General features: G+C 49.4%; 1 protein-coding gene across 6 annotated transcripts; it reads left to right on the forward strand.

Annotated features, from left to right (window-relative positions):
• The first annotated feature begins 2,610 nt into the window (after window positions 1-2,610).
• dlgap1a (discs, large (Drosophila) homolog-associated protein 1a) lies at window positions 2,611-23,182 on the forward strand. Of its 6 annotated transcripts, none has more exons than XM_084707377.1 (13): window positions 2,611-3,711; window positions 6,170-6,387; window positions 8,074-8,166; window positions 8,819-9,014; window positions 10,457-10,700; window positions 17,189-17,463; window positions 17,625-17,774; window positions 18,065-18,147; window positions 20,051-20,381; window positions 20,735-20,852; window positions 21,376-21,467; window positions 21,731-21,886; window positions 22,967-23,182. In XM_084707377.1, exons 1-13 carry the CDS (start codon window positions 2,611-2,613, stop codon window positions 23,180-23,182), a joined length of 3,273 nt encoding a protein of 1,090 aa, XP_084563503.1. The 6 variants fall into 6 exon arrangements, with proteins under 6 accessions (XP_084563503.1, XP_084563507.1, XP_084563508.1 ...); XM_084707381.1 differs by lacking the exon at window positions 8,074-8,166 and having other exon boundaries at window positions 2,611-3,023; window positions 3,084-3,711; window positions 22,970-23,182; XM_084707382.1 differs by lacking the exon at window positions 8,074-8,166 and having other exon boundaries at window positions 2,611-3,023; window positions 3,084-3,711; window positions 20,051-20,375; window positions 22,970-23,182.
• The last annotated feature ends 376 nt before the right edge of the window (window positions 23,183-23,558 follow it).

Here is a 23,558-nt window from a genome sequence, read left to right on the forward strand (position 1 = left end):
GTGTGTGCGTGTGTGTGTGTGTGTGTGTGTACTTGTGTGTGTAGTGACCCTCTTCCCTCAGAGACTAATTACCCACCAACCGTGACCACCCTCATTAATAGTTATGAAACAGACAGATGGGTGACTCTCCTACCACCCCTGTAGTGATTAAACAGAATGTTAGCTAGCTACACTTTGCTCTTAACAGTAAGGCCTACTTGGCCTACACTGCGTTTTCAGGTTTAGTTGACAAGGTGCTGATGTGATCATATTTTAGTATGTAAAAAATAAATAAACTGCAACTAAATTCAGGTCATTTTAATAACCCCAAAATAAATTTAAGTTCAGGTAACTCCATTCGCAGTTATAGAATAAGTAATAAAACAAGTCGGGCCAAATGAAAACAGAGGTAACGCACTATATAATAATATTACTATATTATATACACAATTGCAGAACTGACTATCAAACAATGAAGCCACTGACCCTGCTTTGGACCAAAACGTAATGTTTGTATAAATATACGTTGAATAAAAAAACGGATTGTATGCACTGTTGTTTGAGATATACTGTATATTGTTACAAAATATCAGCCAATGCCTGCTAGTTTGGTTACTGTATGTGAGATATTGAGTTTCTTGGGTTCTGGACTAGTAAGCACACAGTGACACAGTCTCAGCAAAATTCTGGACTAAATTAATGACTAACTCAATTTGCTAAATGACTTTGCCTCATACAAAAACGCTCTATTTTAGTATCTGTCATAACATCATTTTTTCACAGGTGGTTGCAAAACAAAGAATAATTTCAACATTACTGTAGACAGCTCTCTGCAACACTACTGATCTAAGGCCTTGAGATGAAAAGAAACGTATACATTCAATTCAATCCTCCTTCTTAGCCTAAGATGAGCATTCAACTTCCTCCACGGTTCTGAAGCTGAGGAGCCAAGCGTTAGTGCTGAGGATGCTAGCTCTGCTGGTTAGAGTCCCCTGTACCAGTGGAGCTGTCATGTGATGTTAAGCAGCTCGGAGAAGGCCAAGTAGGGCAGGGAAGCCTGCGCTAGAACACTCCCCTGGTGCTCCTTATCAGTGAGACATGACTTGAGATTCTCTAACCTAGATTGTTCTTCTGCTGCCTAGTGGATCACAGGGTTGCTCCCGGGGTAACTATGATTTGAGTTCTCTTGAATACAGCCAACGACCCAACTGAAGTCAGTTGACGATGTCTTGAGAGTTACGCTCGAAGCCCTATTTTGACTTTGATAAATGAGTGACATACCACTCCAGCTAAGTCTAGGTTCAACCTTTAACCTTGGTATGTCTGTTGGATACTGTCGACTTGTAGTTGAGAGTTTTTTGACTTTGTGTTCTGGTGAGCCACCCCCTGACAGCTCTTAAAATCCTGACGTTTTAGGGTCTGTGTCGGTCCCGCCCCCTGTGCCATTAGAATATCACATCAACCAATGATAGACCAGTAATTACACCATGGACAATAATAGACCTGTAATGACATGGCTGGCTGCTCAATCTCTCCACCACCCGTCGAGCCCCGCCTCTTCCTGCTGCGAGTGCCCCGCTTCCTGTTGCACGTCACACAAGAAACACACACAGACTTTTACTCCAATATACACACTCACGCAAACGCACAAACAGCTGAATGAGGGGACGTTCACCATCGGCAATTACCCTGCTACCCGCCTGGCCTTTCAGTGAATCAAGCAGCTCTGAGCTGTGAAGCTGGTATTCATCCGGCCATGCCACTACCCCATTGAAGAGAGCATGGCTAAGTGCACAGCACAAACAAAACACTACCAGAAAACAAAACAACCTTATAGTTAAATGTGAGGAGAATAAAATGGCTTGTTCTATGTTGGAAGAAAAGTTGTTTTGGTTGGTTTTCAGAAGTGCAGTTGTCCTTTTTTGAATGCTTTTGTCCAGTCTCTGCCATACAGAAACCCATTATATTTTACCCAGATTGGTGCTGGTTTAGAGTAATAACATCACAGCAGGAACATATTTGAACCCCAACACAAGAAAATCAATCTTCAGTTCATTCCCCGCTTATTTCAGAATCGTGTGTTTGTTTGTGTATGTGTGTGTGTGTTCTCTATAGGGGTTAAAAATAGCTCACGCAATATTCCTGAGGAAGTGTGAAATGAAGACTGCTAAAAAGAGACTTTTCTCAGTCTGACCATGGATGAGTCTGACCATGGATGAGTCTGACCATGGATGAGTCTGACCATGGATCAGTCTGACTATGGATCAGTCCTGATAACCAACTCTGACTCGCTAACAGTGGGGCAATCTGCACACACAGACACACACACACACCTAATATGGAGCTCTGCCTTTCTAGTACCGTGTATGAAAATAGACAAATGACAAACCCAGAAGAGAAATGCTGTTTTTGGTTTGTGAAATTAGCTTAGAGTTGAACATGTTGATCATAATATTTTATTGGAATCATGTTTTTCTTCTTTCTGTTTGCTACACAGAGTCTGCACCTCTCGTCTCAGGACAGTCACCTGCAGCAGTCTGCCAGCCAGCCAGCAGCCGTTCGTCTGTCTGACTGTCGGTCCATTTGTCTGTCCCTCTACCTGTCAGTCCGTCCATCTCTCCGTCTGTCGCCATGAAGGGCCTATCCAGCAGTCGGAGTCACCACCACATGATGAACTATGACCCCTCTTATGACGCCCTAGCCCACCATCCTGACAGGAAGCCATACCTGATTGGCCAGATGGACATGCCCATCCCCATGCCCCTCCCCCACCCATCAGACAACCCCTACTACACCCAGCGCTCAGGCTACCAATCAGAGAGCAGCGTGGTGCCCTACGGTACCTTCCCCCGCCGCTATCACAGCTCCTCCCACCAAGAGCTGAAGGACGAATGCAACGCCATCGTGCCTTACGGCGGGGGAATGGCCCCCAACAAGGTCCCCACCCGCCTGCCAATCAGCATCATGGAGCAGTTTGAGCGGCAGCCGTCATTGGCGAGGGACGGCTACCACACCCTGCAGTACAAGAGGACGGCCCTGGAGCAGCGAGGAGGCGTCGGAGGCGGAGGAGGTTACGGGGGAATGACGTTTGCCGTGGCGGCGGGCGGGAACAACGACAGCCCGGGCCGAATACGTCACCTGGTCCACTCGGTGCAGAAACTGTTCACCAAGTCTCACTCCCTGGAGGGGACGCACTTACAGTCCAACAAGGGAAGCGTGAACGGCAGCCGGGCCAGCACGGACGGAGACACGCCCACCTTGCGCCAGCGCAAGCGCAGCAAGAGCCGCGAGCGCTGCCGCTCGGCCGAGCCCAAGCACCGGGGCCACGCCTCGGGCTACTGGAGCTCCGACGACAACCTGGAGCGGGATTCCTACGTGTACCGAAGCCCCGCCCCTTCGCCGAGCGCCATGACGATGGGCCGCCTGCACGGGCCGGACAAGTCGCAGTCGCAGTCGCAGTATTTCATGGACGCCTACAGCTCGCTGAGTGAGCAGGCGCTCAAACCCTCGCGCAGCAACAATGACGTAAAATGCTCTTCTTATGTACCGTCCAATAGCCTGGTCCCCCTGGGACTGGATGGGCCAATGGTGAAGAAGAGCTCGTGGTCGTCCAGTCTCACGGTGAGCAGAGCTCGTGAAGTCTACCAGAAGGCCTCGGTTAACGTAGGCCTAGATAGAGCGCTAGTGAAATCTAAGGCTTGTCAACAGGAGCGCTCATGCCAGTTCTTGCAGGTATGCATTCTTTAAATTAACCCCCAACCCCCCCTCTAAACTACCCCCTGCCCCCTGTCTCACCTCCCTCTCTCCTCCACTCCACTTACTCGCACGCCCCCCCCCCCCTCCTCCCCCACCTCCCGTCACCCCTCCTTCTGGAAAAGACCTTCAGTTTAATTTGAGTTGAGAGGAGAAGTAAGTGCAAACTCAGTAGTGGCCTTACTTTTTGAACACATTTGATTTGATTTGACCCATTCCCTACTGGCATTATTTCCTGTTTATAAACCTTTTTGATTTAATACTTTTTCCAGTTTTCGGTTTCCTAATTATTTCTCAGTGATTTGATTGACTTGTGTGTGTGTGTGTGTGTGTGTTCTCTTAACAGGCTCTCACCGTTGTTCAGTGAGGTCAATGTTTTCTGCCAAATCCATTACATCTGAAATTCTACTCTATAAACACAGTTAGCATAACACCATTTTGAGCACTACAGAACTGCAATCACTCAAAGTGTCTGTTATCATTTGACGATATTTGCATAATAAGCTGTAGATCATTTTATTGTTCATAATAAGTACAATATTGATCTAGTTTAAAAATGCCTTTGTCTCTCTCTCTCTCTCTCTCTCTCTCTCTCTCTCTCTCACTACTCACTACACTGTCTAATCATAGCTCAAGGCAATTCCAAAAGATATATCAGATTAGCCAATTCACAGTCGTGAAACCATATTTGTTATGTTCTAGAACACAAATATGTGACGACTCTGTTAATGAGACACATCCTCAACATGACGTAGTCTCTGTTGTCTCTCTTCACCATGGAAAACAACAGGGTGACGTATGTAGACGTATTGTATTCAGTGTTCACGTTACCATAGTAACTGCTGGTGGCAGTTCTGGATTGTGGGTTGGAGATAGCTATGTCATTACACCGAATAGATACCAATTAGAGTCTTTATTCGAGTGACATAAAGGAAAATGTTAAAACATCCCTTTAAAAATATCCTTTCATATTTCTTATGAGTGGGCGCTTTGAAAGTTGAAACCAAACCGGCCTTGGCTCATAGAGCGGAAACTAGCGTGCAGACATGGGTCTATTTAGTCGCAAGAACTTCACACACACGTAACACAGCAACACAGCAATACATGTTGACTGTGTTGGTACTGTGGAATTGACAATTACAAACTACTGTTTGTAGTCTATAGGTCTACTGTATAGGTGTGTTATGTGGTAGAGAAACCATGTTGTTGAGTCTATGGGGTGTGTGTATATATTTATATAGGTAAATGCACACCCCTCTTTATGAATGCATACATGAGAATATAGAGAGTGTTGTTAAACCTTGGCGTGTGATGACATAGAGACAGTGTCGTCTGCATGGGCATGTGCTGCGTGCAGCAGCAGCCACTCTCTAATGACAGTCAGACAACCTCCACACTCTACAGTCAAGATGCTCCTTCCTAGCGCTCTGACGTCAGACAGCTGCCATGGTCTGGGTCTGGGCCAGGGTCTGGGCCTGGGTCTGGGTCTGGGCTTGGGCCTGGGTCTGGGCCTGGGTCTGGGTCTGGGTCTGGGTCTGGGTCTGGGTCTGGGTCTGGGCCTGGGCCTGGGCCTGGGTCTGGGTCTGGGTCTGGGCCTGGGCCTGGGCCTGGGCCTGGGCCTGGGCCTGGGTCTGGGTCTGGGTCTGGGTCTGGGTCTGGGTCTGGGTCTGGGCCCCATGCAGAGCACAGCAGCTCCCGGCCCCCTTCTCTGACTCATGTAATTACTAGCCGCTCTCAGGAGTGGGGTTCACTCTTCAGAGGGTTGTTATACCAGGAGTACAGCGAGAACTCTCATAGTTTATACATGGTGAATGTACCCTGGGATGCATCCTGGCTGTGTGGTGGACAAACCACCCTCTGATCTAAGGATGGGAAAGTCCCTAGCTTCGACTGAACTGAATCCAGTCTGAATTTGACGGCTTCATTCTGGCATAGGATCTTTTGATTTGATGAAACCATCAACCCTGTTTGTCTAGATAGAGCACATCGGATCTAGGTAGAGCACAGTAGACCTGGATAGAGCACAGTGGTTCCATATAGAGCACAGTAGATCTGGATAGAGCACAGTCAGCAATCCTCTGTGGGGATCTGTCTGATAAAGCTTTGCTCCTGGCGAACAGATGCCCAAGTTGCCAGGAAAATGTGTGTGGTGTAATCAACCGAACAAAATCATTCCAACCTCTCTGTTAATTAATATACAGTATTTCCATGAGAAACAGAGGGTGAGAGGGAGAGACACTCAAAGACAAAGAAATTCAGAGACAGGAAGACGTTTTCGTCAAATCCTCCCGCGTGTGTTTGTCGGATACTCGGGGTGCACTGGATGTGGTTCGACGGTGCGGCCCCCCCGGGCGGGTGGACGGAGCCTGGGAGGTTCGACACGCAGTCCTCTATGGAGGAGACGTCTGACCCCCCACTGTCCCCCCCGCCACTGCAGGTCCCTCAGGACGAATGGAGCGGCTTCACGCCCCTGGGGAAGGAGGACGACATACCGTGCCGGCGTATGCGCAGCGGCAGCTACGTCAAAGCGATGGCCGAGGAGGAGGACAGCGGGGACTCAGAGGGCAGTCCCAAACCCTCCCCCAAGGTGCAGGCTCGCCGCGCCAGCTACCTGAAAGCCACTCAGCCCTCACTGACCGAGATGACCGCACTACAGTACGTATGTTCTCCTACCCTCTGAGAGAACGGTGCCCTAAAGGAACCGTGGAACCGTGAAGCGTTATTTTATTGTAGAGACCTTTAAGAAACCCTGAGTGAACAATTCAAACGAACAATTCGAGCTACACAATATAATTCTCATAGTTCTCTACAAGTAAACAAAAGCTTCTCTGCTTTTGAATTCACTGGGCAGGTGGAGCCATGGGGTGGGGTGAAATTGGTCTGGATCTGACTGTTAGGGTGATTATCCTGACAGAACTCAGTCGCGCTATTAGTTTCAGTTCTGTTGGATTGCATTAACACTGCAATCTTTACATGCACCGCTCATGGTCAGACTATCTAGGTCTTACGCTTTACTTGATTTAGAGATTAATCACAGCACCACTTAAGTAGCAAAGAGCCAGCCCAATGTCTGACTATATGAATTAACCCCCACTCAGTTTGAGTCAAGATCATAAATCTTTTAATTAATTAATCAATTTTAATTTGATCTGCCATTTAAGCATAGTTTCATTTGATTCCTTCATGTGCAGGTTCCCCTGTACATGAAGAAATCAAACACAACTCCACTCTTAAGTTAACGTGTGATAGTATGGCATCAAAAAATGACAGGCTGTTTGGACTTTCAGCAATTAAGACATAATGATACCGTATATCAGGTTTTAATAAAAATGGGGACGGCTCACAAATCTCCTTCCGCAGTCTCTCTCTCTTGTCTCTCTAATGGTCTGTCTCTCTCCTGCCTCTCTAAGGGGCACTCTCTCCTGTCTCTCTTTTTCTCTATGTCTTTCTCTGTCTCTCAACCTCTCACTCTCTCCTTCTCTCTCTATAGACAGACTGACAGTGCACTCACTAGCTAGCTGCCTAGATTCTCCCCAGAAATACACCACGCCGCTTATTAATTAAAGACCTGCACTGCCATAGAAGGTATGAATAATTACATCCATTAGCCTGGGGACTTCTTTAAAAGTGCTTTGCTGCTATAATGAAACTCAATTTCCCTACTGTTTCACGGTAACGCAGCTGGCAGCTTGGGCTTTGTCATCGCCCAGAATTCTCCTACAGCATAAATCCATATCATCCTGGTGTTATGATGGTTTGTTAAAGAAGTAAGATTGTCATTGATGGGTGTTAAGTTTGTTTTGGATGTATATTAAATGTGCTACTATATTACTGTCCAGAATCCCTGTATTACAGCATCTACTGCAAGTCATTTCATGAGTGTAATGCATTATGTTAATGTCATGCCATACAATAATCTAAATATAAAAAGGTTAACAGCAGGCATGTCCAGAGAGACCACCCTAGAACCAACTTCAAGGAATGCCATATTGGTTTATTCCACACCACTGACATCACACATAAACAAATCTCTTAAGCTTCCAACTATACACTCTCTCCTCCTCACACTGTCTTACTGTCTCGCCTCGCTGTCCTCCTTCAAGCGCTTAGTCCCAACTTCCAGTGGGCTTACAGAGAGTGGCGGGGGGGGTTCAGTTGGAGGTTTGGACCTAAGCTCCTCGACGAGCCTGCAGGCTTTCCTCCCCAAGATCTAGAAGAAGAGAGCCAGTTCCCAGATGTTGCAAAATAGAACTCATTCTGCTCGGCTGTACCGTTTTACCACACTGAGGCCCCAATCGGCCTGAGCTGAGCTGTCTGTCTGTCTGCTCCGCCTCTACGCAGCCTTGCCCAGCTGAGCCAAGACGATCCCAACCCTAACCTCCCCCAACATTTCCTCAGCCCAGCTCCATCCTATCTTTCCCCTGCCCAGCCCAGGTGAGATGTCTTTTTGTCTGGCTTCCCTCCTACCTTTCTCTCCCCCCCCCCCGCCCCCCCTCCTCGGCCAGCCTAGTCGAAGTGTCTGCCTGTCAGCAGGCTGGGAGTGAAGAGAAAGTGAGTGGGCGGTCTTAAGTGTGTTTAGCTGTTCCTCCTTAGCCCTCTGGCCGCTCGACCTGCTCCATGGGAGAGGAGGCATAATCAAGTTGGTGTTGGCAGCTGTGGCCAGGGGCTATTTTAGGAGTGGACTATGCATTATGCACAGTCGAGGTGTGGAGTCACTTGAAGTGAGTCAATCACAAAAATGTGCTGCTCAGCAACCAGGCTATTTCATCTGTGTTAGGCTACTGGTCTGCTGTGAGATATGTTTACATGTTGGTGGGTTATAGATGTGTCTGTTTCGACTAAACAGGAATTTAAATTGATGAATAATATTAAAATGGGTTAACAGCAAGATTTAGAGGTTACACCTTAAATGATATTCCGAAGTCCATTTTTATTTTGAGATATTCTTGGATTCTGCTTTTTTTCCCCTCCGTCAGGGAACAGAAAATGTGACTTATATTCTGCCTGCTTCTTCTACCAGTCCCAGTACCTTCCAGACTGTTCCTCTAACATGTCTCCTCTCCTCCTCCCATGGCTGCTGTGTCAGGATCTCCAGTGAACACTCTCCCAAGCTGCAGATCCGGAGTCACAGCTACCTGCGGGCGGTGAGTGAAGTTTCCATCAATAGGAGCCTGGACACCCTGGATCCCAAAACGCTCCTGGACCCCAAAAGCCTGCTGTCCTCCCCCCAATACCGCTCACGAAACGAGAGCTACATGAGGGCTATGAGCACCATCAGTCAGGTTGGTGCTGCCTCCGTCTCCACACCATCTCTGGTCAGACCTGGGTCAAACACGCTGCTGTCACATCCTCCCACGGCTCGCTCTGTTGAAATGTTGCAGGGGTTTGTGGGGGCCTGGTTTTCCTCTCATACCGAGTGAGGAAAATCCAGTGCACCCAAAGTATTTGACTGTCGATGGTGTTTGCCCCAGGCCTGCCTGTGATGTCTGGTACCTGTACGTGCGCCCCCTATGGGCCGTGCAGGGGAGGAGAGTCATGTCAGAGTCACAGTCTCCAAATCAGTCATGATATCAGCCACAGCAAATTCATCCGCCCACTGGTGAGATGAATTTCAGTTCAGATGTTTGTCAATGTTCTGCCACAAGCCATCCAGGAGCGACTTGTAACAAAGTGAACAGACACCACCACTTCCTCTGCATTGTACATTATACTGTCCATCCATTAACTGAGAGGACACATCACACTGGTAATACTAGCGGTTCTAACCAGGTTTTATCTCTTGTCTTTGTACAGAACAATATAGCTATATTACGTAATAGCAAAGCATTATAATAACAAAAATCATTATCCATTTCCCATTACATCAAATAAACATGCAGCTGATTAAATTCCAGGCTGATAGATTTAAGAGCAGCATAAACAGCAAGCTGCAGGCTGAGGCAACAAATCGTTATCTTAAATGTCATTTCCAATGACAAGCTGTCCACATTTTGCGCTGTGATTTCCATGCCTACAGTACTATGTAGACCACTGTGAAAAAGTCCAAGTTTAAATTGCAGCTTGAGTTAGCAGAGTCTCTCTAGCTCTCGTTTACTCGTGTTTGAACCACCTTCACCCTAAGCCCCCAGTAAAGCAACCTTCCTGAACCTGGTAGGCCCATGTCTCTGCACCCTCATCCTGCCTGTCTCCTCCCTGACCTCCGCCATGTCCTTGACCCCTGGATGATACCTCCACACTTGTCTACATCCTCCTCACCCTCCTCCTCTCCCACCCTTTCTGACTCTTCCTCCTCGTGCTAATACTTGCTCCAGGGCCTTGTTTGCATGCTCTAAAAATGCCTCCTCTTTTTCCTCCCCACCCCTAGGGGGTTTCATATGTTACATGATTGGTTTGAGATCTCTCTCTTGGGGCAGATCTGGGATCAGCTTAGCCTTCCCAGCTCCCCCCCACAACCACCGAGGAGGATGTGTAATGCTGACCCTCGATTACCAAGGGGAAATCTCAATCCACTTCCTGGTTCCTACTACTTCCTGTTGCCTTATGCTGCTTCCTGTTATTCTTTACACTTCCTGATGATGTCAGTGTTTACCCCTCCCCGTCATGCAGGGCAGAGGTAAGTCATGTGACGCTCATACAAGGAAGTGAGACTAATGTCTGTGTTTGGCTGTGCTGCTCCCCTCTTCCCTCTCTCCCCGCGCGGCCGCCACATCACCGCCCTCCCCAGGTGAGCGAGGTGGAGGTAAACGGGCAGATCGAGGAGGTGTGCGCGCAGGTGTTCAGCGAAATGGAGTCCCAGGCCATGGACGCCCTGGACCTGCCGGTGCCCGGATGCTTCCGAATGCGCAGCCACAGCTACGTGCGCGCCATCGACCAGGGCTGCTCCCAGGACGAGGAGGACGGCTTGCTGCTGCCCTCCTCCCCCCCACGCACCAGCACCACCACGGTCAGGACCATCCAGAGCAGCACAGGTGGGTCAGCGCGGGCCAACGAGAACACGTGACACGGAACGCAACACAACACGAGCGCTATGGTCCTGATTCATCTCCACACGGCGCAGGCCAGTGTTGTTGTCATGCATGCCTCAGCTCTTCCGCCATTACTCACTCCCACAGAGTTTGCTCCCCTCACAGTTATGACACACCCTCGTCCACCGTCTGAGGTCTCTGTTATGACTAATGTCAGGTCTTCATAGTGCACCGTCAGTGATCAGGGGCTAAGCTGGGTCCATCTTTAGAAAAACACCTTCGCTGTGACTTTGATGTTTACAACACACTCCGACCAATCGTGCTATTTGTGAGACGCCCTGATGCAGCTGGGTGTGCGTGGGCCTATGGGTGCTGTACATGTTGCAGTCACTTTGAATGCATTGGACTAGCGGTTAGCTCACGTATGTGAGGGATCCAAAAGGACACAAGGAGGTTTTCGCGTGTGCGAGCGTGTGCCTGAGAGAGCAAGCGGCCATGGAAGTTTACTGAGAGAGTGAGGGACTTCAGATGTGGGAGCTCAACCACCCACCACTTCATCCCCCCGTGCTGTTCTCTGCCAGGGGCTAGCCAGGGCTAGTCAGAACATATGGGCTGAACCCGCAGGAGAAGAGATGCTCGCCGAGCTAGAGAGAGAGAGAGAGAGAGAGAGAGAGAGAGAGAGAGAGAGAGAGAGAGAGGGAGGGAGGGAGGGAGGGAGGGAGGGAGAGAGAGAGAGAGAGAGAGAGAGAGAGGGAGGGAGGGAGGGAGGGAGGGAGGGAGGGAGGGAGAGAGAGAGAGAGAGAGAGAGAGAGAGAGAGGGAGGGAGGGAGGGAGAGAGAGAGAGAGAGAGAGAGAGAGAGAGAGAGAGAGAGAGAGAGAGAGAGAGAGAGAGAGAGAGAGAGAGAGAGAGAGAGAACAACAAGGGAAGACGAGGAGGAAGGGTAGGGATGGAGGGAGGTTTCTTGGCTAGTTAATGTTTCAGGATGTCCCGTGGGTGTGAGTGAAGACATCAGGCTGGCGTGTGAGGCGCATGCTCAGCCCTCAGCAGTCCCCGTCATAAGACACATCAGCAGAGGAGAAACCAGAGATTCATCACTGCACCGTCTCCACGAGGCTCGCTATGGGATGGATGAAACACAGGATGTGTGGAAAGGGTTGCGGCAGTGTGCGACTTTGTTTGGTGTTTCTGTGTTCGCAGGCGTGATTAGTCGGGGTACGCTGTGGCATGGCTGCCGCTGCATTGTGCATTTCAATCGTGTCCTTTTCTCCTTTGACATTGTGTCCTTGGTTTTTTTTTTTTTGAAGGATTAAAAGGGTTCTAATGAGGCCTGAGATGAATTAGGCATAGCGAGTTAGAGGAAGAGAGAGAGAGAGAAGGGGAGCGGGTGGATCAAGAGATAGGAGGGAAGAGAGAAAAAGAGACTGGGATAGCGATGGAGAGACCGGGGCCTCGAAAGAGGTCAGTCTTCGTTAAGAGCTCAGCTCAGACATCTAAAGCCATGCTAATACTCCCTCTCTCTTATATTTTGACTTATCAACTTCTTACTTATCCCTGTTTCCCACCACTAAAACCCTTTCCCACCACTCTCCGAAAGACATTCGTGACCATCATTTTTTTGATCATTCATTCTGCCTATTAAAAGGAACAAAGGACATCATTTGATAAGCCTGAGAGGGAAATCAGCAGTAAGAACTGGGGCTGTTTTTCACTCAGGCTAGACAAGATGAGCTGAACCTAGACAGAGGGGTGCCAGATATTAAGATGGTACCCAGTGAGAAGTAGGCAGACAGGACTAGACGATGGCAGATCGCCATGATGCTGATGGGAGAGAAACTGGCGTACGTGTGTGTGTGTGTGTGTGCGTGCGTGTGTGTGCGTGCGTGCGTGCGTGTGTGTGTGAGAGAGAGAGGGATCGCTTGTGTATGCGTGTACTTGTGTGTGTGAGAGAGGGAGAGAGTATAGCAGACCCAGGTCCATCCAGATGCCCTCTCCACAGAGAGACAGGGGCAGGAGTGTGTGACATAGGGGAGTATTGATGGGGGGAGGGTCATCAGGGGAGACAGGTAGAGGGCACCTCTACCCACTCAGACATGGCACAGAGCTTGTTCCCCGAGATGCACCATCTGCCCCTGCAAACAAGAGGCATGGTGATGATCCCAGTCAGACACAGGCACACATCACTGCCCTCAGACAGGCTCAGTTTGCTCAGCTGAATATCAAGCACTGGCTGAATGTGCAGTATCTAGCCCACCTGCTCTCCATGTTAAGGAGAGACATGAGAAATCTTTTTTTTTTCCCTTTCCAGTTCTCCTGAAATTAGAAAATCAGCAGTCAAGAACTTTCCCGTGGAAAATGGTTTCGTTTAATTTGAAGGTGTTTTGCTCCTGCTTCACCTCTGTTGTCCTTTGCCGACACTGTCGAACAGCACTCTCACACCTTTTCCACCTGTAAGTTCTGACCCTGATCAACAACACTAGGATATTCTGCTGAACCGAAAGCTGCTGACAGCGGCTCCAAAATGAAGACAGAGGAGAATAATTATGTGGGACCTCATTTTTGTAAACACAGTAGCTATCCTGACCTGATTCTTTCCCCTTTTCCTTCGTTAGAGGAAGGACAAAGTTTTGGAGTATTGGACCAAATAAGAAAACCTCCTGACAACAGATGTTTACATTCACATTTACATTTAGCAGACGCTCCTATCCAGAGTGACCTACAGTAAGTACAGGGACATTCTCCCCGAGGCAAGCAGGGTGAAGTGCCTTGCCCAAGGACACAACGACGTGTGCACCTGCCGGGAATTGAACTGGGAACGTACAGATTACTAGCCCGATGCTCTACCCGCTCAGCCACCTGGCTCCCTGACTCTGTTCATGTCTCTGTGAGCTTTGTGTCACCCCTCAGACACCCTCAAGGATCTGGGACTACCGACGGCGGCAGTATCTCACGGGAAAGGACGGCCAAGCACACACAGCTCAGAGCTATGTGCTATAACAAAGCATCAGAGCACAGAAAAGCCTCCCCCGTCATGAAACATCAGCAGAATCCCCAGCCTAGACCAGACAGTGTGTGGACACTGCAAGCCTTTTAAAGGAGGAAACGCTGTAGATCTCACACGCGTCTGTGTTTCTATGGTGTCTGTGGTCCACTGAGACTGTGCCTGACTGGTGCCTGTGCATGACCTGTCTTTGTTGGCTGGATCTGGAGCTCGTTAATGCTCCCATCCCTGCTAATCCCAACCCCTCGGGTCCTCATCCCTACAGGAGACATGTGCAAAGTGCTATTTCTCGGGGGAGTTTTGGCTTGTAGTCTTGATGTTGCGACAACAATCGCTCGAACCTTGCGCTGTGCAGATTATAGAGCGGAGTTAAGGTAGAGATTAGTGTCAATAGTTTCATCAACATTTAATTTGAATGGGCTGTTGTTGTTGTTGTTGTTGTTGTTGTTGTTGTGGTTGTTGACACTAATTAGATACAGAGGAACATAACACTGTAGGCGGGCTGCTCATAGTTCATTAATGAGCTCACTCCTCCCTAAAGGTACTGTTCATGCTACTGTATATCAAGATTTTCCAACTTCATCCAACATATTTTTACCTGCAAAAATGATTAGAGGGCTGGGGTGGAGCCACAATGTGTGGTGTTTGGAATTAAAGAGAAGAAAACGGACTGAACACTAGACCAAATGTATTTCATGGACCTGCATTGTTATAGACTTGATGTAGACTGCAACATAGCCCTGAAGTAGAGTGATAAGACGGATATGTGGAGTTCTCTGGTAGTGGCTGTTTCATTGTGCTGTCAGACACACCTCTCTCCTGGAAAGACTCGAGTCTAGTCTGCATCACAGGGGAGAGGACCTGCTACAGAAATAAATGGAAGGAAAAAACAACTTTGATTTGTTTATTGGTGTCCTAAAACATGTTAGTGATGTTTCAGCCTACAAAAGCCTTCACCAGATAAGCGTAGATTGTGTAGTAGAAGTAAGACTCACTCCTCTCTCTCCTGTTCTCTACTGTGAGACACTGCCAGTCACACAAAGACTACCAGTCACACAAAGACTACAAGTCACACAAAGACTACGAGCCACACAAAGACTGCCAGTCACACAAAGACTGCCAGTCACACAAAGACTACCAGTCACACAAAGACTGCCAGTCAAACAAATAATGTCAGTGGCACATAGACTGACTGTCTGGACTGAATTGATTGGATGGTGTCACTTCATCCTATCTTGCCTGTGCTGCTCACCAGAGGAAGGAGAAGCTGTCAGGGGGGTTTGGATGGGGTAAGTTGACCTTTTTCTGGCAGAGGATGAGTTGGGGGGGGGAGGAAAGGAGAGGGGAGGGGAGGTCAGGAGAAGGGAGGAGAGGATGGATGAGAAATGGGAGATAAGCAAAGGAGGGGAGGCTAGAGAGGGTGGAAGAGGAAAGAAGAGGATAAGGAGTTATGTGTCTAGGAGAAGGGGAGTTCATGATGAAGGTGACTGGTAGGTGAGAGGCGAAAGCTACTGCAGATGTTGAAGGGTGGTTTGATGGACAAATCCATGAGAAGAGGGAGAGGAGTGCTCTTTCGGCGGGCTGTAACTAGTGCCACAGACAGCTGACGCTGGTGTGGGGGGATCTGACTTGGTTTGGCTTTTTAAAGAAACGAACCGTCTTGATATGTACATTTGGTATGAAAATTGAAAAAAAACAAAGGACGAAGAGAGAGGTGGACAGACATATAGAGAGAGGGAGAGAAAGAGAGCGACTGGCATAGAGTGATTGGCATAGATAGAAAGAGAGAGACAGAGATAAAGATAGAGCAAAGACAAAGAGAGATAGAGAGCGACTGGTATAAAGAGACCTAGTGACTGACATGAAGAGAGGGAAAAAGCAACTGGCACAGAAAGAGACAGAGAGAGAGAGAGAGAGAGAGAGAGAGAGAGAGAGAGAGAGAGAGAGAGAGAGAGAGAGAGAGAGAGAGAGAGAGAGAGAGAGAGAGAGAGAGAGAGAGAGAGAGAGAGAGAGAGAGAGAGAGAGAGAGAGAGAGAGAGAGAGAGAGAGAGAGAGAGAGAGAAGAGCGAGGGAGGGAGGGAAAGAGAGAGAGGACAGACATAAAGGGAGAGAGAGCGACTGGCATAAAGAGAGACAGACAGAGAGTGTGGGTGTACCCTTGTCTGTAATACCGTCACTGAGAAATTTGACATCCTTCAATGTAATTGGTGGATTCACATAAAGAATTTGTAATGTGTGTGTTTTGGTTTCTGTTGTCTGGTACTCTGTGGGTTAGCGAAAATTCAGTCCTGTGATTGGCTGTTTTGAAGCACTTGTCAAGGCAGACTTAGGTCTGGCTCTATCTGTCCTTTCTGTCTCTCCTCTCTCTCTAACCCAGTACCGGTCCTAGCACATTTGCTGCCCTCGGAAAGTTATAACCGGCACCACCCCCCCCCCCAGCTATGACGTGGCGCAGTTGGCGCCCTCTTCTTGTAGTGCGGGAGGGTTAATTCATGGATGCTGCCCCCCTCTTCATGCTGCCCTAGGCGACTGCCTATGTCGCCTATAGGAAAAACCGGCCCTGCTCTAACCCCCTCTTTTTCTCTCGCGCTCCTATCTCTCTCTCCCTCCCTCTCTGTGGTTATATCAAACATATCCTATAGCCAATCACAGTTAGAACCTACCCAGTGGGTTGGAACCTTCTCACTTAAAATATAATTGACCGATTATGGAAGAAAAAAATCTACTTATTGAACATTTTCTCTATGGAACTCAGAACAGAGGTTTTAGTTCCTCTGTGCTTTAAGTAGTAGATATCCATGGAGGGGCTTGTTGCCAGATATTTGCCAGACTAAGCTGGTTGAAATGTTAAGTAATGAACAGAAGCAGATTGGTGTAGATGACATGTAACAAAAATAGAAACCATCACTGTGTTTTTCTTATGCTGGTCTGAGTCCTGAAACGTTCTATCGCATTATACAGATTTAGCATGAAAAAAGCTCCTTTGGATTCCATATTGTCAGCTGTGGCAGGGCCTCCCTTTGATTCTCCACAAACGCTGCTGCACAGCAACACACAGAGACACAGAGGAAGGGAGGGTATTCAAATTGGTGTTGCATGAATTACCATCCCCTCTCTGTGATGTAATCATGTGGCCTACTTCCTGGTGTGGGAGAGAGATGAAGAAAGAGAGAAGAGAATGAACGAGAGAGCATCTTATTCTGCTGCACTCTTGTTCCTCCTCCTCCCCTCCCCCCCCCGTCATTAGATGGAAGAGACATAACCAGCCTTGACTAACTAGCCGTGATACCTGGGTTACTTTGCTTCCTAAAGCCATTCATTTGATACCATCAGGTGCTATGATGAGCTGCCCACTCTGATTGTGTGTGTGTGTGTGTGTGCGGGTGTGTGCACGAGCCCGCATCACCACGCATACAGCCCCCGCAGTCCAAGACCCAGACAACTTTTAACGACCATCAGAGACGACACCTGTTCCCTTCCTCTCTCCAACAGTGTCCTCCTGCATCACCACCTACAAGAAGACCCCTCCCCCCGTCCCGCCCCGCACCTCCACCTGTTCCACCTCCTCCTCCCCGCTGGCGGCGCTGTCCTCCAAGCCCTTCATCTCCATCACAGCCCAGAGCAGCACAGAGTCTGCTCAGGACGCCTACATGGAGGGCTCCGGCCACCGCGGGGACATGACCATCCAATCAGCCCTCAGCAACTCCACGGAGAGCATCGACAGCATGAAGGCCCTCACGGCCGCCATAGAGGCCGCCAACGCACAGGTGCGGGGAGGGGGGGGTCCGGAGTTTCAAGTGTGTCCGGCTGTTATCGACTTCTTTCTTCGGGCTCTTTCACGAGACACGTTCTGGAACAGACCGTTGAGGAAGAGGAGGTGACTGACATCTGGAACTTCTGTTGTCGTGTTGTTTCGTGTGCCGTGCAGGTCCACGGTCCGGCCAGCCAGCACGTCAGTAACAGCACCATCACCATTTCCACCACGGCTGCTCCTGCCCTGGCCAGAGGCCCGCAGCTCTCTGACGACCCCAGGAAGGAGGCCTTCCACAAGGGCAGGTGCCTCTCCATCGGAATCCAGGTCTGTGCCTCAGCCTTGACAGTAGAGTAGAGTAGAAAACAAACCAATGCCATACAATATCATGTTGTGTGTGTTATGAGACTTCCCCCTCAGCCTTTCCATCTAGGGGAATTATATTCAGCACCATCCTACCCCCTAGTGGTACTTGTTGATACTTACGATAAAGAAAACATGCTACAGCTTTGTGGGGGAATGTGTCTGTTGGTGTCCAGGGCTTATATAGAGTAAACCTTATCTCAGAAATGAACATTTGCTGTCCATAAACATTCTACTTTTGGCTGGGTTCCCAGGTGGACGGGCCAGAGGAAGTTCTAGACTTGGATGACCAGTCCAAGTTCCAGTCTGTTGGGGTGCAGGTGGAGGACGAGAGGGGGTAAGTCTGGGGTTCGGACCCCCCACAATCTGGTCTAAAGGACATATCCTTAGGTATCTCTGTGGCTATGGGTTCAGGATTCATGCCATTGGAAGACATGGCCGAGCAGACCTCACACCTGTCACACCACCACACAGCATGGAAGCATCAGTGGAGAAGATTTAGACCTTGTTTATGATTAGCCACAGTGGGTAGCACCAGGTCTGTATAGTGTACTGCTGAAGGTCAGAAAGATTCCCACCTTAGCCTTTTACAGGCCTAGCTTAATGGACTAGTTGAGTTGCGTCAGGTGGGGACAGGTCTGGAGCAAGGGGGTCGTTTCCAGACAGGGTTAGTCCAACTGTAACTGTGCTGTTTTATATTATTCCAGTTCCGAAGAGCAGTTTAGGCAGATAAGCTTTCAGCAGTGCTGGGTGGTGAGTCATCCGCCGTTCACCTGTGGTAGCAGACTGACTCTCGCCCACACACACATTCACTCCCGCCCAAGGGTATCTTTTTCTCCCTCCGAAACGGAGGACTGAGTTTGAGGTGTGAGAGGTTGAAGGAGGATTGGTTCAAGGGGCTGGCCGACTCTGACTGACTGCAGCTTATTGTCACTTCAGTCCCTTTTCATAACATCGCTATGGGGATGTCCACGCATTTTGAACTTAGTGACTTTCACTGTTGTAATAACAATATGCCATTTAATTTTGTTTTAAGCCACAATTTGACTTGACTGTATATTTTCCAAGCCTTAATAAATGATAGTACGACATAATGAAGCAGTAGACCTTGCAGTTTTTAATTGAGACCATACTGTCAGTGTCTAGTGACTAGATGGCTGACTCGATTATGTGGATAGTGTGGCATGAGTCGGATCTCTGTCCACAGGAATCACCTCCCAGCATTGCTCAGCGGCTTGCTCTCATTGCAGGCAAGGGCTTCTCTGTACACACAGGTTCTGGGAACAAATATAGCCTGGTATTCCGAGGCGTTTGCATGCAGTACGGTGCCAAGGTCTGGTGTTCCCATAGCCCAGCTGTGTGTCAGGAGACAGAAGGGCATTTCCTCCAGGAAGGGTGGATAGGAGTGGGCGGTGTGAGCGTTCCAGGGAAACACTCGGCTTAGCTTCCTGCTGCTCTGCTAATGTTGGCCCTTGTACTCTTCTCTCTCTTCCTCCCTCTCTCTTCCTGCCTCTCTCTCTCGCTCGCTCTCTCTCTCTCTCTCTTCTTGCCTCTCTCTCTCGCTCTCTCTCTCTCTCTTCCTGCCTCTCTCTCTCGCTCTCTCTCTCTTCCTGCCTCTCTCTCTCGCACTCTCTCTCTGTCTCTTCCTGCCTCTCTCTCTCGCTCTCTCTCTCTCTTCCTGCCTCTCTCTCTCTCTCTCTCTCTCTCTCTCTTCCTGCCTCTGCTTCTTCCCACTCCCTTTCTTCTGTCTGTTTCCTTTTCAGTCTCTTTGTGCCCCCATCCTTCTCCCTTGCTCTCTGTCTCTCTCTCTCCCTCCCCCCTCTCTCTTCCTCCCACGCGACAGCTCCTTGCATAGGATGTTCATTCACTGTGCTGCGCTCTGGAGAGATGTTGTAGACTGCCTATCAGAATGTTCTATTCAGTTTCCCTGGCACCCTTAGTCTAAACAATGCTACTGATGACACACATAGACAATGATAACTTGATTCTATCGGGTTAGGGTGTTGCAAATCAAGAACATTTTCTTTTGATCCCGTCAGGGAGAAAAAAATCTCTTGTATCAACATCGTTTTCTGTTCTAATGTATTAACAGAATGTATTGTGATGTTTAACCTCATGTTGGTTTCCAAATGTCTAACATCACTTTCACCACGTTCCTGTGTTTTGTGCATCCACCCCTCTCCCTTTCCGCCTGTCCACGTCCGTGTGTGTCTCCATGTCTGTCTCCCCCTGGTGGCCAGATACCGCCGGTTCACGCGCTCCAACAGCGTGACAGCAGCGGTGCAGGCAGACCTGGACCTCCCAGAGCTACTTGACAGCCCCCCTCTGCTGGACTCCCCTGACACTGACCTCCCCTCCCTGCCCTCCTCCGGCTGCGTGTCGCGCCAGTACTCCCGGGATGCCGCCACCTCCACCGTCAGCATCCAGGGCTCGGGGAACCACTACCACGCCTGCACCTCTGACGACTACGAGGACGTGGTGGGCTTCGACCCCTCCATCCTGCCCCCGCCGGACCCCTGGATCGACAGCGTGACCGAGGACCCCCTGGAGGTGGTGCAGAGGGTGGCACAGGTCAGAGCCTGAGATCTGAAGAGTCATGACAAGCAAGCAGCCAGTACAGGATAGGCCATTTCACAGCAGCTGTTGGAGACTACCTTAAACAACTTCTTTAGTTCAACCGTGGATCTTACTTGATCAGTAAAGGGTCAGATCACAATTGACTTGTGAGATAGAATATGATTTGTGATAGTTTCCTTTTACATCCATTCCTTGACAACAACTGTTTGCTAACTACCTGGGAGATTACCAGCTATTATATTAGGATAAATTAAGGCTTTGAATACTTTTTCAAATGAATAGATACTGTGAGCCAATGAGCGAGCGAGTGAGTGAGTGAGGTCATCGATACTGTCTCTGCCGTGCAGGTGTGTCAGAGGGATGGCCGCTGGTTCTTGAAGCTCCTGCAGGCCGAGACAGAGAGGATGGAGGGCTGGTGCAGACAGATGGAGGTGGATGAACAGGAGAACGACCTGCCTGACGACAGTAAGTTTGTGTGTTATTGTGTGTGTGTGTGTCTGTTAGCGTGTGTGCAGGGGCGCTTTTAGGCACGGGCAGACCGGGCAGGCGCCCGGGGCGCCATTTCCCCATGTCACGTGGGGGGGGCGCACAAGCATTTAAAAGAAATGAATTCTCTAGGCGGTTTTCTCTTATCTATCTTTCCAGTTTGTGGGGAATTGGCATATTGGCGCCCCCTTCTGGCAGCTGCAGGCACCCCTGCATGCTGAGACGTTGCCGTGCAGCATTTTCCTTCGTTTGCCGCCGCCAGGTAGTAGCGGTGCTCGTTCCGTGGGCTGTCGGGGGGCGGCCGACGGGGTCAGGGGGCGGCACAAGACTTCTTCCTCCCGGGAGGGGGGGGGGGTGCAAGTGATAAACTCGCCCTGGGCGCACAATTTGCTAGGACCGCCACTGTGTGTGTGTGTGTGTGTATGTGTGTGTGTGTGTGTGTGCGCGTGCGTGCGTGCTGACGCATGTATTTCGAACATGAACATGTGCCTGTCCTCTCCAGTCCTGGGGAAGATGAGGAGTGCAGTTGGTAGCGCCCAGCTCCTGATGTCTCAGAAGTTCCAACAGTTCAGAGAGCTGTGTGAAGAGAACCTGGTGAGTCATCCAACAGGTCATCTTTCCAACGCAACACATCTGATTCCCATTCAGGCATTAAACACAGAGGATTAGTATTCTTCCTTCTTCGGTCATACGAGAGCTGCAGTCTCATCATGACACACCATGTTACAGTGTAGACCACACCGTTTGAGGGATATCTGTACATGGAACAAGGAAAATCTCCTGAATGTCCAGTTGTTTGTACCCCATATATCACATTGTCTCCTTCCTGTCTCGCCTCACTGATGCGGGCGGGTCAGAACCCCAAGGCCCACCCGAGGCCCATCTCCCAGGACCTGGCCGGCTTCTGGGACATGCTCCAGCTCTCCATCGAGAACATCAGCCTCAAGTTTGACGAGCTGCACCAGCTCCGAGCCAACAACTGGAGACCCCTAGACCCCCCCCCAGAGAGAAAGGTAAAGCAGACGCCCGTCACCAAAGCTCACCCTGTGGTGGAGGCTGTGGGCCGGACATGGTCTCACTGTGTATCCGTCTGTCTACCTACCTGTCTGTCTGCCTACCTGTCTGTCTACCTGCAGACTCAGAAATGCCTTGGGGACGGTCTGTCCTTCCAACTTCCTGTGTGTTTATCTAGCAGTTGCAGGGGTCTCCCAACTCAGAATATGATCATCCTCAGTCTATGGTGAAATGTAGATGAAGCATGATCTTTGGGCTAGGAGCAGAGTTGAGACCCCTGGTATAGAGAGTGCACCGCTACAGTTGCATCCTCAGACATACTTCATCCTGCTGAAACAGAACAGGAGCATCCTAATTTCATCTGCATGCCTTGCAGTACCGCTGTTGTAACCCCATGGCTATGATTTACACACATACAGTATTAGTGGTCTTATTTCATGGTCGCAAGTGACTTTTGTCTTGAGGATAGTCCATTTAATACAGTCCTTGGTTGAATTATTGTAAATAGCCACTAAAATAGTACATTTCCATATATGTGTCTTTGTAATTCGTTATTTTGACCTCCTTTACACCCTTAGAAGGGTGTGGAGAAGTGGAAGTACAGTAGTTACTTCAGAAGGTTAAAGTGTACACTTTCAAATGAAGGTTAGTGAGAATCAGTTTACAAAAGTGCCACCTCTCTCCTCAAAGGGACAGTCAAGTTCTTCCCCAGGTCCTAGCCCCTTCCAACCAAAAGTCTATCATGTGATCACGGCTTTGCATTCTTTTCTGGCTTTTTGTTCTCCCCTGATGGCTTCTACATGTGAGTTCTGTTTCTGTTGTTTTCTGTGTCGACAGTGAGCCGCTTTTCAGACGTCATTCCATCTGGCACGCACCACACCACAGGGCCTGACCCTTCTGGGCCACCGTACCTCCATGCCGTCCGTCCGTCTCTCTGCCCGCCGCTGCCACCGCCATGTGTGTGTGGTTGTCTGTCACACTGTTCCGTGTTCAGGTGTGCGCATGCTGTCCGCGCTCCCACCCTGTCCTCCCCCCTGCTGGGAGGGAGGGGCTAACAACTATTTGTCGTCCCTGTTCAGGAGAGACGGGTCCCTCCCCCTGTGCCAAAGAAACCCCCTAAAGGCCACCCGCCCCTGGCCCGTGATAGGTCGCTGGAGAGCTCGGAGAAGCAGCGTCTGGACGCTCGTAAACGTCTGATGGCGGCTAAGCGGGCAGCGTCAGTGAGACAGAACTCTGCTACTGAGAGCGCAGACAGCATCGAGATCTATATCCCTGAGGCCCAGACCAGGCTATGAGCCCCGACACACACACACACACACACAAACACAGCATGCACACACACGCGCACACAATCGTACATGCACACTGAGGGAATTAAGTCATATCACAAACAGGTATCTACATACTTTGTGTGTAAAATACACACATACTCGCAGATGCACACCGTGAAATCACGAAAATATATTCACACAAAAACGAAGGCACTTGTATCACACGCACACACACACGTATACACACACTTGTGGTGGTGTTACCTATACACCAGTGGGTATGTGCAGGGTATTTGTATTATAACCACGTAGGAAGATAGAGACATGTTATTGCCCATTCTACTTTTCTCATTCTTGCTCACTGGTTCTATCCTGATCCTGACTCCATCCACCTGTCTTA

This window comes from Hypomesus nipponensis, chromosome 10 (genome assembly GCF_054491055.1).
Source record: "Hypomesus nipponensis isolate SF chromosome 10, ASM5449105v1, whole genome shotgun sequence".
Classification (NCBI taxonomy): Eukaryota; Metazoa; Chordata; class Actinopteri; order Osmeriformes; family Osmeridae; genus Hypomesus; species Hypomesus nipponensis.

Coding starts and splice junctions, on each gene's coding strand:
- dlgap1a (XM_084707377.1), top strand. CDS start 2,611: ATGAAGGGCCTATCCAGCAGTCGGAGTCACCACCACATGATGAACTAT. Junction 21,468..21,730: donor AGCTGTGTGAAGAGAACCTG/GTGAGTCATCCA, acceptor CGGGCGGGTCAG/AACCCCAAGGCCCACCCGAG. Junction 21,887..22,966: donor ACCCCCCCCCAGAGAGAAAG/GTAAAGCAGACG, acceptor GTCCCTGTTCAG/GAGAGACGGGTCCCTCCCCC.